This window comes from Aquarana catesbeiana, linkage group LG04, assembly GCF_042186555.1.
Source record: "Aquarana catesbeiana isolate 2022-GZ linkage group LG04, ASM4218655v1, whole genome shotgun sequence".
Taxonomy (NCBI): Eukaryota; Metazoa; Chordata; class Amphibia; order Anura; family Ranidae; genus Aquarana; species Aquarana catesbeiana.
Window position 1 is genome coordinate 336,932,488 of NC_133327.1, and position 16,225 is coordinate 336,948,712.

General features: G+C 42.3%; 1 protein-coding gene across 1 annotated transcript in view; it reads right to left on the reverse strand.

Annotated features, from left to right (window-relative positions):
* MDN1 (midasin AAA ATPase 1) overlaps window positions 1–16,225 on the reverse strand; it is a 455,945-nt gene that overhangs the window by 395,248 nt on the left and 44,472 nt on the right. Inside the window, 2 exon segments of the mRNA XM_073628928.1 lie at window positions 15,350–15,467; window positions 16,002–16,105. Coding sequence (XP_073485029.1) covers window positions 15,350–15,467; window positions 16,002–16,105 — 222 coding nt within the window.

Here is a 16,225-nt window from a genome sequence, read left to right on the forward strand (position 1 = left end):
CATTTATAAGCCAGCTTTAGGAGTGTGGGTGTAGGTCTGACGAAGGAGCCGCACATGCTCCGAAACGCGTTACCACCCCCTTCTCTACACTGACACCATCAGCCTTGTGTGTCCCGCAGTGAATACAGGCTTCCCTGCTGCCTCCTCTTTTCAACACGCATGAGAACGCATTACAGCTGCTGGACGGCTCTACACTGCTCTCTACCACCGTGCTGAGGATGGACACATGCCACAGATGAGGACTCCTGATTTTATCATGTCTTTTAACACAACAATCTTGTAAGTGCTTTTAACCCTTTGTGCACTCTATTAAATTTTACATACTGCACTTAGAGGCGCCTTTCTTTTCCTTTCTTATATATTCAGAGTTGCTTCTCCTCTAACCAAAGTGCTGCCAGAAGTGCCATCTCATCACTATCATCCCTCTGACCAGCTACCCACCTCCACCAGAGCGCCCTTATCACCTCACAAGTAAAACCTTGTTCTTCCTATACGAGGTACCATCCACTTTGGCCTCAGTCACACTTTGGATGGATCCGGTCTGTGGGGGCTGTTTAACTCCAGTGAGGATCCCTCCAGCGGAGCTCCTCAGAACACATCTTCACTTGTGACTAACACCTTAGACACTTGTGAAAAAACTGAGGTGCAACTTCCTTTTTAGGGTGTGCCAGTGTCCATCACTTGAAGGTGGCCTATAACCCACATAGTAATTACTATGGTGCTCTGTGTCCCGTGATGTACGATAAAGAAAAGAAGGGCATTATCTCTAGAACCTATACACAACTGTTGACCTATATACAGGCGCCTGATCTTCTGCCTTGCAGGGAGAAGTGGGAAATAGACATTGGTCCTATTGATGGAGAACAATGGGAGAAAATACTAGAAGCTTGACCCCTAGTTTCAGTGGCACAAAAATTATCGCATCTGTTTATTTTACATAGCGTGTATAGGACAGCAGTGCAGTTACACCACTGGGGTAGAAGAGACTCGCCCATTTGCCCTAAGTGTCAGGCTCACCTGGGAGACCTTATACATATGTTATGGAAATGCCCCAAACTCAATAATGGAACAACGTCATCACGACCATTAATAATGTATATCAGGTTCAGCTGTCAGTGGATCCCTTGGTGTGCTTGCTGGGTAGTCTGGACAAGGACTTGTATTCCCCTCCTGTTTACATTGCTCTTAGATTAACTTGGCTAGAAAGCTCATAGCGAGGTATTGGTTGTCTACCTAGATTCCGACGAGCAAACAATGGATCCAAGCAGTTAACTACATTCTTATTGGTGAAAGAAATATCCATCATAAAAGATCTCTTAAGAAGTTCAAAAAAATATGGCAATGCTGCTTGGTAGGGGTAGCTCCTCCACAACTTGTCCTTAACAGGCTACTACAATGTTAATGGCTATGGGAAGTTGAGCTCAGTGTTTAACCACTTGCCGACCGCCTCACGCAGAGATACTGCAGCAGAATGACACGGGCAGGCAAATTCACGTACCTGTACGTGATCTGCCTCCCGCGGGCAGTACCCGAGGTGGTCGGCTTCTGTCCGGGAGCGATGAGAGGTGAGGTCATCCATTCGTGCCCCCCCCCTCGCGATCGCTCCCAGCCAATGAAATCCTTCCTCTGCTGCTGTATAGTAAACAGCAGCAGAGGAAGTGAGGTCATCTCTCCTCGGCTCGATATTTTCCATTCCGGCGCCGAGGAGAGAAGACATCCGAGTGCACAAAACACACACGCGACATACTTTACACCCCCGATCACCCCCTCCTGTCACACTGACACCAAGCAGGTTTTTTTTTTCTGATTACTGCATTGGTGACAGTTAGTGTGGTAGGGCAGTTAGTGTTAGCTCCCTTTAGGTCTAGGGTACCCCCCTAACCCCCCCCCTAATAAAGTTTTAACCCTTGATCACCCCCCCCCCCCCCCCCCCCCCGTTGCCAGTGTCACTAAGCGATCATTTTTCTGATCGCTGTATTAGTGTCACAGGTGACGCTAGTTAGGGAGGTAAATATATAGGTTCGCCGTCAGCGTTTTATAGTGTCAGGGCCCCCCATATACTACCTAATAAAGGTTTTAACCCCTTGATTGCCCCTAGTTAACCCTTTCACCAGTGATCACCGTATAACTGTTACGGGTGACGCTGGTTAGTTCGTTTATTTTTTATAGTGTCAGGGCACCCGCCGTTTATTACCGAATAAAAGTTGAGCCCCCTGATCACCCGGTGGTGATATAAGTTAGGTTTTAGGGTCATATAGGGTCTGCGTCGCCCCAGGCAGCGTCAGGTTAGCACCAGTACCGCTAAGACCCACGCACGCACCGTACACCTCCCTTAGTGGTATAGTATCTGAACGGATCAATATCTGATCAGATCTATACTAGCGTCCCCAGCAGTTTAGGATTCCCAAAAATGCAGTGTTAGCGGGATCAGTCCAGATACTTGCTAGCACCTGCGTTTTGCCCCTCCGCCCAGCCCACCCAAGTTCAGTATCGATCGATCACTGTCACTTACAAAACACTAAAACGCATAACTGCAGCATTCGCAGTCAGGCCTGATGCCTGCGATCGCTAACAGTTTTTTTGGTAGCGTTTTGGTGAACTGGCAAGCACCAGCGGCCTAGTACACCCTGGTCGTAGTCAAACCAGCACTGCAGTAACACTTGGTGACGTGGCGAGTCCCATAAGTGCAGTTCAAGCTGGTGAGGTGGCAAGCACAAGTAGTGTCCCCCTGCCACCAAGAAGAAGACAAACAGGCCTGTCGTGCCCATAATGCCCTTCCTGCTGCATTCGCCAATCCTAATTGGGAACCCACCAATTCTGCAGCACCCGTACTTCCCCCATTCACATCCCCAACCAAATGCAGTCGGCTGCATGAGAGGCATTTTCTTTATGTCCTCCCGAGTACCCCTACCCAACGAACCCCCCCCCCCCAAAAGATGTGTCTGCAGCAAGCGCGGATATAGGCGTGACACCCGCTATTATTGTCCCTCCTATCCTGACAATCCTGGTCTTTGCATTGGTGAATGTTTTGAACGCCATCATACACTAGTTGAGTATTAGCGTACAGCATTGCACAGACTAGGCACACTAACACATGATCTCCCAAGATGCCATCGCATTTTGAGAGACCCGAACCTGGAACCGGTCAGTTACAGTTACAAAAAAAAAAAAAAAAAAAAGAAGTGTAAAAAAAAAAAATATATATATATATATATATATATATATATATATATATATATACACACACACACACACACATACATATATACATATATATATATATATATATATATATATATATATATATATATATATGTATATGGAGAGGCTGCGGACCGCATAGGGCTGCTACTGGGTCCGGATTCAGCCCATTTAGCCATTTAGTGATGCCTGTTCTATAGAATACAGGCTCTGCCCGTGATGGCGGCATACCACCATCCTCAGGGTCTGGGTTCCATAAGGACAGACAACATCCCTAGCAATACACATCAAAGTGAGCATATGCAGCTTGCCCCAAAGGCTCTGTTCTATCAGGAGATAGTTTGGGGACTGTGGAAGAAGAGGAAGATCAGAGAAGACGGGATCAAACAGCCTTTTTACACAATGCAGAGGATTACCTTTTAAGTTCTACAGTGAGTACAACCATGCTTTACTGCATATATAGACTAATTTTACTGTTGTGGGCTTAGTAACGCTAAGACACTAGCAACAAAAATGAGGACTCATGGAGTAGGGTTATAAGGGGACGACCAGAAGACATTTTCTCAAGCTTTTCTCAAGGTCCAATCACCTGAATCACACCTAGAACCCAAGGACTATGAATATTAATATGAATGATTATTAAACCAGTATCCTGCACTGTATGATTAAGATAAGCACATTTTCAAGATGAATTAGTTATAAAGCATTTTTAATCTCTTTAAATATTTATAGTTATTCAACACAAATTTGCATAAACAAAACTCCATAACAATATGGACATTAAACGCTTTTAGAAAATGTTTTATAGCAGAAAGTAAAACATTTTTTTTTCTTCTTCAAAATTGTCGCTCTGTTTATGGCGCAAAATAAATAAAAACACAGGAGGTGATCAAATACCACCAAAAGAAGGCTCTATTGTGGGAAAAAAAAAAACACATCAATTTTGTTTGGGTACAGCGTTGCACAACCGTGCTATTGTCAGTTAAAGTGACGCAGTGCCGTTTTTGCAAAAAAATGGCCTGGTCAGGAAGTGGGTAAATCATTCCGGTTAAAGTGGTAACTCCTGCGCTGTTAAAGAAGGCCTAAACTAAAGGAACACTGCTGCAACACCCAAAGGCTGATCCAAACAGGCAGATAGGGCATAAAAATAGGAGATGGAGATTGCGCTGTGATAAACAAAAGGGGGGACAGGGAAAAGTGGGTGGGACTAAAGTGCATAGAAGACAAAAGATGCCAGATAACCTAAGTGCATGAGTCAGTGTAGGAATGCGTGTGAAAGCATATAAGGGTACTTAAAAACTAGAAAGAAATGGTATAATAGTGCATACAAGCAATACTGGCATCAATAAAAGTGCAAACAAACAATACAAAATAAATGTGTTTATCAAAATTGAGAGTGCATAAGCCCAGCAGACATAAGGCTCATAAATATTGAGTGGATCAAAATACTGACATGAGTGAAAGACACTGCAAAACAGCTGATAACATACATCGGGATCCATAAAGACACTCGGGAGCAGTGGGCACGCCTCTTGCGCCCATTTATAAGCATTGGCCTTCTACCCCGTGCTATCCTCTGAAGAAGTCACGTGACGATACGCGTCAGGAGCACGGGACACTGCCACAAACCAGCTGATGACGACGAGCTCGGCGCTCGTGGATGTGTTGCACTCCAGCCAGTTTTAAATGTAAGTTTATGGGACTGTTTTTTACGCAATAAACTGTATTCATATACGGGATCATGCTATGTGCGCTCTCTTCTTTTACACTGCACACTGTTATTTTGCCTGACGAGCTTTGAGGAGTTGGAAGCGGGGACAGACTGAGGACTGAAGTTAACATTTGGAGGGATACAAGCTTGGCGCTCGTGGGTTGATGCTTGCACTCATTGTAAACGAGTGTAATCCCCCCCCCCCCCTTCTCTGTGTCTCGCTACCCCTCCACTCTGGACGTCACGGACTTATACTATATACTGTCCGTTTTTTGTCTTTCTATATGCTATCCTGCATACTGAACCATCGTTATCCGTTGTACAACTGGATTTCCTTATTCGCTGGCCATTCACAACACAAGCTGTATACCTTACAGCAGTAAGGTAAGCGGCCTGCGAACGCGGAGGTGCCCTCACTGAAGAACTCCTTCCTCCCCCTTCACTATTGGAATTGTTTTATATTGAAGTGTCATATTTGGTGGTGGGATTGGCAGTATCTCACTTTATGGACTTGTCACTTACAGGTTTTGCAAGTCGCTACGTGCTGGTGTGATACTAGCACAAACATTACTGGGACTATTTTAATATTTTTTATTTTAATTATATTTTTTTATATGTTATCAGCTGTTTTGCAGTGTCTTTCACTCATGTCAGTATTTTGATTCACTCGATATTTATGAGCCTTATGTCTGCTGGGCTTTTATTACATTATTATTTACATTTATTTTGTATTGTTTGTTTGCACTATTATACCATTTCTTTCTAGTTTTTAAGTGCCCTTATATGCTTTCACACGCATTCCTACACACACACATACTATATATATATATATATATATCCACACACATATACACACTAGTTCTTCTCTGCATTTGTGAGTCCTATGTACCTGACTCATGCACTTAGGTTATCTAGCATCTTTTGTCTTCTATGCACTTTAGTTTAGTCCCACCCACTTTTCCCTGCCCCCCCTTTTATCACAGCGCAATCACCATCTCCCATTTTTAAATCCTTCCGGTGCTGAAGTGGTTAAATTGAAACTAAATATCTCAAATCTTCAAAAAGAATTCAAGAATTCACCCACTCTCTCCTTGCTGAGACGCTGGCACCTTCCCCGCGGATGCTCCTCGCGCTTGTGAGACGCTGCCGGGAAGCGAGAGACGCTGCCGGGAAGCGAGAGACGCTGCCAGGAAGCGAGAGACGCTGCCGGGAAGCGAGAGACGCTGCCGGGAAGCGAGAGACGCTGCCGGGAAGCGAGAGACGGCTTCATAGAGGGCTGCACATAGCATACTCAAGTACAAGAGTAGGCACTGTCACTCCTGGATGGCTACCATTACTATTCGCCGGTGAGCATTGCTGCTTTTTCCTTCTTAAACTGACAGAAACAAGTCATTTTATTTCTTGATTATTTTAGTATAGTATTAGTACTGAGTCTGACTATTTAAAATATGTGTGTCTGCACTGCAGTACATCTGATCTGACTTGTAGCAAAAAAAAATTATATAATTGAACTGACTGATTAAATATGATTTGAAATGGAATGTAATGGATTGCAAATTGCAAGCTTTTTTTTTTTAGCTATTCTGTAGTATACAGTATAAAATTCATGCGCTTGCTGTTATTGAATGTGTCACTGACAGCGTAGTAAGTTATACAGTACTGACATGACAGCAAGCGCATGCATTTTTTAAACATGACAGTATGCAATATATTATATTTCATACATAATATATTAATAATTATATTTATTGCGTACTGTCATGTTTAAAAAATGCATGCGCTTGCTGTCATGTCAGTGTCGTATAACTTATAATACTACGGTGAGACAAAGTGACAAAATTTGATTCAATGACAACAAGGCGCATGAAGTATACTATAGAATAGCTCAAAAAAAATAAAAAATAGCAAGCAATTGCAATCCATTCCATATCAAATTTATTCAGTTGAATTATATTTTTTGGTACAAGTCAAATTTACTGCAGTGCAGACATAACTACTTTGCATGCCAAGAGCAGCACCATAAAAAAAAATTAAAAAAAAAAAATTAAAAAAAAAAAAAAAGGGGGGGGGGGGGGGGGATTGGTTAGCATTTATTTTATTTTTTAAAGCTGCCTCCTTTTAAATTGATTTTGTCCTTTTTTTACCCCCCCCTCAGATGTCACTCCCACTATAAATCATTCTATGATATTATTCTACGTTACCAGCAAAGGTGGACCATGTCTGCAGTGTGGAAATATTTTAAAAGTTTCTGATAAAGACCCCAAATTTGCAATCTGAACTCTTTGCTCAACAGATATTTCAAGAGGGGGTACAGTGCCAAAGAATTTTTCAACAACAGGTTTGATACACCACCTGAAAACACGTCATCCAGTTCAGCATTCTGATTACAAGAAAACAGCGCCACTTTCAAAAAGTGCCTCAGGCTTAACACCATCTGTTGCCACAGTGTTTGAAAAGGTTAAAAAATATGCACGCGACAGTCCCAAAGCTCATGCCATTACAGCTAAAATGGTGGTGGAAGCATCTAGTGAAGGAGTTCGAGGTGTGGCACAGAGGAAAGTGAGAAACTGTCGCATACAAATGAAGAGGAACACACTCCCTCCATATCTGATATGTTTGAAGAAATTTTACATGAATGCACCCCAATCCATAGCGGTGCCACAAGTGCAGCTACCCAACAGCTGGACATTTATTTAGCTGAACAGCCTATTGCCAGAAGCGACAATCCCCTTGAGTACTGGTGCATCAACAAACGTTTTCCTTTGCTTGCACAGATTGCACGCAGATATTTATCTGCCCCAAGCACCAGTAGAGAGTGAGAGACTATTCAGTCTAGCATCTCATATTCTTGATGAGAAGTGAAACTGTCTCTCCTGTGAGAAAGCTGAACAGCTTTTGTTCTTAAAGCGAAATTTGCCACTTTTACTGAAATAGATTTAAAAATCCGTAGCATAGACCAATTCATTTACCATGTTGAACATAGTAAACAAATTGGTATTGTGGACTGTGCTATTGGACAATTGGAACATACAACATAGTATGACTGACTACCTAGTATGTTCCAATTGTCTAGTTGTGCCATTTGTTGGTTGTTCATCATTGTAGTTCTTCTACAGTTTTTTGCACTTCAATTTAAGAGAGAACTCCAGCTTTTGAACTGCTGTACCATAGTTTGTTGCTGTTGGGCTATGTCTCTCCCTAAGCTATGTTCTGTATCTGTGGCTGTCTACATACTACAGTACTATACCACACTGTGTTCCGGGTATGGGCGGTGACTTCCATAAACACAGACTAGTCTACATTGCTTGCGGTGATTGGCTGAGCACCGCTGCTGTAGACTAGTCTGTGTTCCACTTCCAGGATGTCTCCGCCCATACCCGGGGCCAGAAAACAATGCGGTCTACTGTATGACTAGTATGTATCTAACCCGCAGCTACATACATACACTTATATCGCACATCCAGCCGTTGACACCTTTGGGAGAGAACTTGGGGAAGAAAACTACTAGTACTTATTTAAGTTAAAAGAAAATAAAATAAAAATATTTTATTATGGCATGGCAGATAGCACTGTACTATGTTATATATTTACAGAAACTGTGAAACAGAATAACGGCCTTCTGCCATATTTCTGTTATGGTTAGTTGAGAGAGTTGTTCTTTAAAGTACTTACTTATACATAGTTTGTTGAAGTTCTGTTGTAGGGCCAAACTACGTCATTGTCTCTCGGCTATCTCCCCAAGCCCGCTGCATGTGCAAAACTGTATGTTCTTCATCTGTGGCTGTCTACTTTACATACAGTACTATACACACTATACCGCACTGTGTTCTGGGTATGGACGGAGACTTCCATAAACACAGACTAGTCTCCATTGCTTGCTGTGATTGGCTGAGCACCGCTGCTGTAGACTAGTCTGTGTTCCATGATGTCGCCGCCCATACCCGGGGGCGGAACACAGTGCGGTCTACTGTAGGACTATGTATGTAACCCGCAGCTACATACATTCACTTATCGCACATCCAGCCGCTGAAACCTTAGGGAGAGAGAACTGAATTACTAGTTCCGATGTAAGTTGGAAATTAATAAAATATAAAAAAGTCAGTCTTTGGCATTTTTATATTAATATTAAATAATTATTATATTAATATTTTATTTTTTTTATGCCTATTTTATTTGGTATGGTGGTGCAATGTGCACTGACTGCAGTCTTATTTTATTTTTATCTTCTGTGTCCACTGTTCAATTTTATGTGGGTTACTTTTTATTAAAGTACTTTTTGACATTACTGGATTGTAGTATTCTTTTCTTCATAAAATTAATGATCAAGTTGAATATAAATAATATAACGAATATGAATGTAACACAATTTTGTATATCCAATCATTTTTTTGGGTAATAGATTAAAAAAAAAAAAGCCTATTTCGGTGCTATTTCGGTATCGGTTTTCAGAATTAAGGAAGATTTTCGGTATCGGTTTCGGCCCCAAAAAACCCATTCGGTGCATCCCTAGTTCTAATCTGTCTCGGGAGTGAGCAAAAGAGGTTGACTATGTTCCTAAATACAGCTGAACCATGGAGCACAAAACGTAGCTACCCTCCAATACGAAGTCAGAAAACAAAAAGAAATTGAAATGAATGTAGGGATTTAGAGCAAACATATCAAACCCAAAACTAAAATTATTATTTTGCAGTTTACCAATCTTTAGTTGTGATGTCTGCATCAGGTTTTTTTAGTCCTTTTTCCCCCTGGTGATATGGTCTGTAATACATCTGCTGTATTAAGAGTGCCCCTACCATGGATAAAGAAAGGAGCACAGAAGGCAACTTTGGACAGTAGCACTGCCAGTCTGAGAGGAATGGAGTGTTAGCTGTACCAGCAGATTTAAGTACATCTAACTGAAACCAAACTCCAGCTTATACTTTATAAGCAGTTAAAGCAAACTTTTTTCTTTCCTTTTGCATTACATAAAAGCTGATTGCTGTAAGCACCCATGCCAGTGTTAAAAAGTTTCTCATCCATGTAACTGATACATCTGGAAGACCATTTTTTTTTTTTTTTTTTAAGAACAGTCCTCATTCACACATACAGTACTTATGTAGCCAGATGGGAAGAGGATTTGAGGGCTCAAAAAATTAGAAAAGACTGGCAAGAAGTGTGGTCCACTATCACGTCCTGCTCAATTAATGTTACCACATTGGAGTCAGCTTATAAAAAAGGTACTTACCAGGTGGTATCTGGTGCCTTCAAGATTGGCCATATGTTCCCCAGACTTCCAGGCCTGTTTCAGAGGATGCCAGGCTACTGGCGACATCCTCCATATATGGTGGATCTGCCCAAAGCTAAACCACTTCTGGTCTAAAGTTTTTTCCCTTCTGCATACATTATTCAGGATCCGCTAATCTCTGGTTAGCACTATTACATGTCAGGCCATCAGGTTTTTTGTTTTTGGTTTTATTTACTGTTTATTACCATTTCAAACAAGAATACAAAATACAAAAGTACAAAACAAGCACTTAAGCTCTGATGCTTCAAAATAAAGATAAAAAAGGAAACCATAATAAAACAAGCTCTAAATGGGCATACTTCTTCAGTAACGAACATAACTTGACAAGGAAATGAAAATTACAACATCCAATCCATTGCTGAATTGTCAATGGCAATGCCAAGAGCAGTTTTTTCTTTTTTAAAGGCATACATAAAGATATGAGAAAAGCAAGAGGAAATAAACGAAGGAGAAGAATAAAAACAAAAGTGAAAAGAGAAAGAAAAAGAATGGATGGGTTCCAGACCAGGGATACATGCGAGATACATAAAAAGATAGTCTGCAACTTCTTGTTTGCTCTTTAAAATCTTCAAAATGTATTGGTTCTCAATAAAAGACACAGTATCAGACAGCAAATGTAAACGCGTGTCAGCCTTGTTCACTTACAGCCTGAACAAGGCCAAAACACGTTTACATTTGGTATCTGATACAGTGTCTTTTATGAAGAACCAAAAAATTCTGAGCTCTTAGCAATATGCATTGATGTGTTGGTCATATGGAAAGGTGATGAGGAATCACTCAGGGATTTCATTGGGATCCTCAATTGCAATGATCGTAACAATAAATTGAACCTTTGTGACTACAAGAGGATTTCCTTTTTGGATCTATAGGTATTGATGACCTTTCCCTGGTGACTCATACTTACTGTAAGGAGACTTCGGCCAACAACCTTTTGCGAGCTGACAGCCATCACCCACGGTGGCTGAAGGATGGTATCCCTGTGGGCCAATTCCTTCGCATCAAACGAAACTGCACGAAGGCAGAGAACTATAGACGGGAAAGTGATGACCTATATCGACGCTTTTGTGAACGTGGGTACTCCCATAAACAGATCCGCAGGGCAAAATGGAAGGCAGCAGAACGATCTGCCCTTCTAACCAAACCTGACAAGATCTCCTCTACTAACCCCTACCACAGATTCAGGCCCTGTAAGGATTATTACACAATTTGGTGCCCAGTGGGACATTGTAAGATCCATGCTACAAAAACACTGGGGGATCCTAGCAAACACCCCCGACCTTGCACAAATAGTGGGATCTTCCCCAAAAATGACGGCAAGGAGGGCACGCAATTTGGGCAACACCCTTATCCACTCAGAACATATCAGGAGCACGGACGCTACTTGGCTGTCCCAGTTTCCTAGAACCAAGGGGATGTTTCCCTGTGGGCATTGCCAAGTATGCCCTTTTGTCCACAGAACCGCAACCTTTAGTGACTCCCAAAATAAAATGGAGTTCCACATAAAGAACCTAGTTAATTGTGCCACTAAGAGGGTAATCTATATGATTACCTGCCCATGCAACAAGATGTACATAGGCAAAACGACAGCTGAGAATCCGTCTGGGCGAGCATATGAGAGAAATAGAAGAAAAAAATCCGGAAAAACCGGTGGCCAGGCATTTTGCCCAGTTCCACCATGGCAAACACTCTGGTATGCGAGTCAAGGGTATTTATGTTCTCAACCTCTCCTCAAGAAGAGGAGACTTTGACCAGATACTTCAGCAGCAAGAAAAACGGATTTTCTGGTTGGGCTCCCTTGCTCCCATGGGCCTCAACACGGAATTAAATCTACAACCCTTCCTGGTGACCTAGGTCTAGGTGTCCCTTGGACTGACCATGGGGACATGGCATAACAAATTGCCCTGTCCCTTCTGGTCCATGCAGCAATTCATTGCTGCCACTGTATGTGTAGGGGTGGGGAGGTGGGCATCCCGGACTGCCCATCCCACTCGGGCCTGCCCTGTGTCTATGTATTGTCTTCGTTTGTGTTTCCCCTTCCCTCCCCCCTTCTCTTTCCATTACCCTTCCCTACCCCTATTTTTCCCTGCCCTTCCCCCCCTTTCCCATCTTGTTGATCTGAAATTGTATAGCCTTCTATGCATAATCAATGACCCTAGTCCACTGATGCTCATTACTGCCTGGCACTTTACTGTCTTTCAACACCAGACTTGGATCTCCAACTACAACATACCAGCGATGTGGTTGAAATTGAGTAACACAAAATAGAAGGGATTTAATACACTCTCAGACGAGTAACACTAAATGGATCACAACAGTCCAGCCAGTTCACAGCATAGGGATAGCCCCTCCTTTTTATTTTTTAACCATCCCAGGTGGGCGTATCTGAGGTAGGAACGTTACTTTAAAAAGGAGTCCTTGTACAACACCTATCACGTCCAGATGAAGCTACACACTCCCAATTGTGAAACACGTTGACGTCATGTCCACCTGGACGCCACGCCCAGTCGCAATTCCCTATTGGTGTTTACGAGCTTGTCAACCAATGGGAGGAAGCTGATCTCGTAGCTGCACGGCACCCGAGGAAAACAGGGAAAACACAGACGAGGCCCTATATCCGGATGGCTGCCCAAACATATGCTTCCTCACAGATGCCAGTCCATCTGCACTTCACACACAGTACAAGGTCTTCCATTTAGATACCGCTCAGCGGTGATGAGATTTCAGTACGACAGGACTCTGACATAAGAAGACGCCAGCTCCAGAAGCAGATGACGGCATCCATCCATGACTTGGGGTGGTAATGTACCATGGCTACTTATACTGCTTGATAAAATTATACTTATACATGCCAGTGGTGTACTTTACACACAGCTCATCGTTCTCGGTCCCATGAGAACACGTCCAGGATATTCCAGGTCACAGGTCATCTCACATATGTTTGCTATATTTGTGATATATTTTCACATAGCACTGAACTCTGCTAACTTTGCCCCCCATACTTCATACTGACCAGACCATTTGGCTTGTGGACGCCGACAAGACACCCCCACCAGCTGGTGCAAACCTTGAGCCCCCCCTAGTCACTGAGGACATTCCAGGACCTCTTTCATTGTTCCCAGTCCTCCATCCCCCTCCCCTGAGCTCTTCCACCTAGGGATTAATGCCGGCCTTGGAGCCACTACTCAGCAACAGCTGTTTCACTTTCCACGGAGGAAGACAAGGTCGACATCAGTCTATTGTGCGTCCGGACGCTGTTTTTGTCACATGTTTTTGTTCGTTGTTGCTTTGTTCCCCCTGTCTGTGGTCGCGACAGACCAGCCTCTATAGGCGGTCGGCGATATTTTACTTGGTACAGTACTAAACTGGGTCATTACCCTTTTACCTGTTACTTGTGTTTATGCCAATAAATTTTCACTTTTAATATATATACCTGTTCTTTGCTCTTCCGTGAGCCCCGCTTTTCTTTATCCCCCCATTTGGGATACTTTTTGCATTGTTGTATTTTGGGGTTGAAGTGCAATCACAGTGACCTTCTTAGGCATATACTGTCCACATAGGAGTCAAGCCTCTTCTTTCTCACATATTTTCTTAGCAATATGCGCAAGTTATTCCTTGAGACAGATCAACTTTACAGAGCCACTGAGTTAAAGTGGGTACAGACCGTTGCCGCCAATACATAGGGATCGAGGATTTAGCTGCATTTAATAAATGCGGGCTAATCAACCTATAACGGAACATTGGTTATGGAGTGCAGTGAAACAAAAATTAGACCATGGGTCAAATTGAACAGCATCTTTTTGTATAATAGAAATCATGCTGGTAACCATCTGCCAGAACTTTTGAATAAGGGGACGGGACCAGATGTGACCATGGGTGCCATGGCCTCCGCACTCTCTCCAGCACAGAGGAGAGTTTGAAGGGAACATTGCATGCAACTCTGAAGGTGTGTAACGCCACCTAGCAACAGTTTGTAATCAACTTCCTCTAGTGTGGAGGAGAGGGAAGACAAGAGAAAGTTACAGATTATCCTTTTGTTTATCATTGAAAATACAACTTCCCAACGAGCAAGGTACAGCGGGTAACCTGGTTCTTGTAGAGACAGGAGAACAGTCTCCTTCTGGTGTTTACTAAGACAGGTCAAAACGTGTTCATTTTGTCCTTCTAGCTTCTAAAATGACCATAGCCAGGGCGTGGAAAAAACAAATTCAACCACTTCTCTGAAGTCAAATCCCATTCACGAAAAATGATCTAACATCCTCACTAATAAGCATACCAAATTCTGCAAAATCTGGGACCACTGGGTCCCATACCGCCATCCAAATCTAGCTGTGTAAAGTGGGCCCTTAACGATCCAGCCAATAATATATAATATTCCTCCACATTGTGACCACCCCATCTCATTTATTTTCTCTCATCCCCTTCTCCATCTTTCTATTCCATCCTAACCACGATTACTTTTTTTCTTTCTTTCCTTAAAGCCATTTCAGGCACCATCTGCTGGTCGCATATACGCCTTCACTTTGAATGGTATTCCCTGCTGAGCACCAGATAGATGACGACTGTCTCTGCTTTTATGTTTGAACAGGTTTTGACTGATGACCGGACAGAGTTAATGGTGCATATTGTATAGTTTACTGTGCTCAGGCACTATGCATCGAAACATCTGTCTAATGAACGGTCATTCAACCTTGAAAAATTCTACATAATGAAATGAAAAAAAAAGGAAAAAAGCAGACTGACTGGCTGGGTCACTAGATGAAGAGACAGAAAAAGACAAAATAAATAAAAACAAAAACGAAAGCAGCCATCACATCCAAGCATTAGTAAACTGTAATAGAACACATTTGCTTTGGTGTTTATTGCCGCTTTGAGATAAGAATACATACTTAAAATAGACTCAACCTGTAATTTCAGTTGCATAGCTAAATGCATGTACAAATGTTGATGTGTTTTCATCAACGGCAACGTCTGCTCATGTTTTGTAGCTGAAATTCCCTGATTTGTGACAAATAATTAAATATAAAAAATGCTTCTGACAACTTGGCAATAACCAAAACAAGAAAAGTACTCCGCTGCTATGTTAATAGAAACAAAACAAAAAATGTATGTATACACACGCACATAATAATTCATTTGCACCCATGCTACTGTACCTCCTTTAGTTCACTCCTGCTCATGTTATCCAATTGTATTTTGGTCCAGTATTTATCAAGCAATAAGGCATGGCTATTTGGTGGTCTGTACCAAGCACCAGAACTAGAGCTTAGTAACCTAAGAAAAAATAAACAATGTAACCGTTTAGAAAAATGCCACAGCATACTGAATATGTATATCCAGACACAGCAACACAACAGCAATTCTATCCATAAAGGAAAGTATAACAGAATATTTTAAAGTTACGGGAAAAAAGGAACCGGTTTTTCAATCTGACGACACACATACAACCCCTTTATCAACATGTAGTCAAGCGGCTTTAAGGAACTGATATGGAGCCCTAACATTCTCTATCAAGCCGAATACGGAGTATATAAGTGCTCCACTAAACCTGTGGAAATCCTAGTCCTTACCTATCCAAGCTTCCCAGTTACATTTGTTTCTTCCCTATTTTCCCCTCACTGTTCCCTCTGAATCTTGGGCACACAAGACAAATTTTTCACCCTCACATGGGCCTTTCGCAGCCTACATCCTACACACTGTAAAGATGTGCATAGAACGTCACAGCTAAAACTACCACATTGACACAATTTTTTAAACTTAGGTAATAAGCCTGCAAACATATCACTAAAAAAAAAAAAACGATCTTACCTCCTGGTGGCAAACAACTGGAAACCTGGAGCCACTTTTATGCCATCGCCTCTTCCAGGAATTAGCAGTTCACCATTTTCCAAAACGGGAATTAGCACGGATATCTAAAAAGGGACCAGATACATTAGTGAATGCTTACTTACTGACTTGGCGTTCTAACCCTACAGCCAATTTCTGAAGGTTGTTTTATATATCCACAAACACCAAACAACTTTGCAAATAGA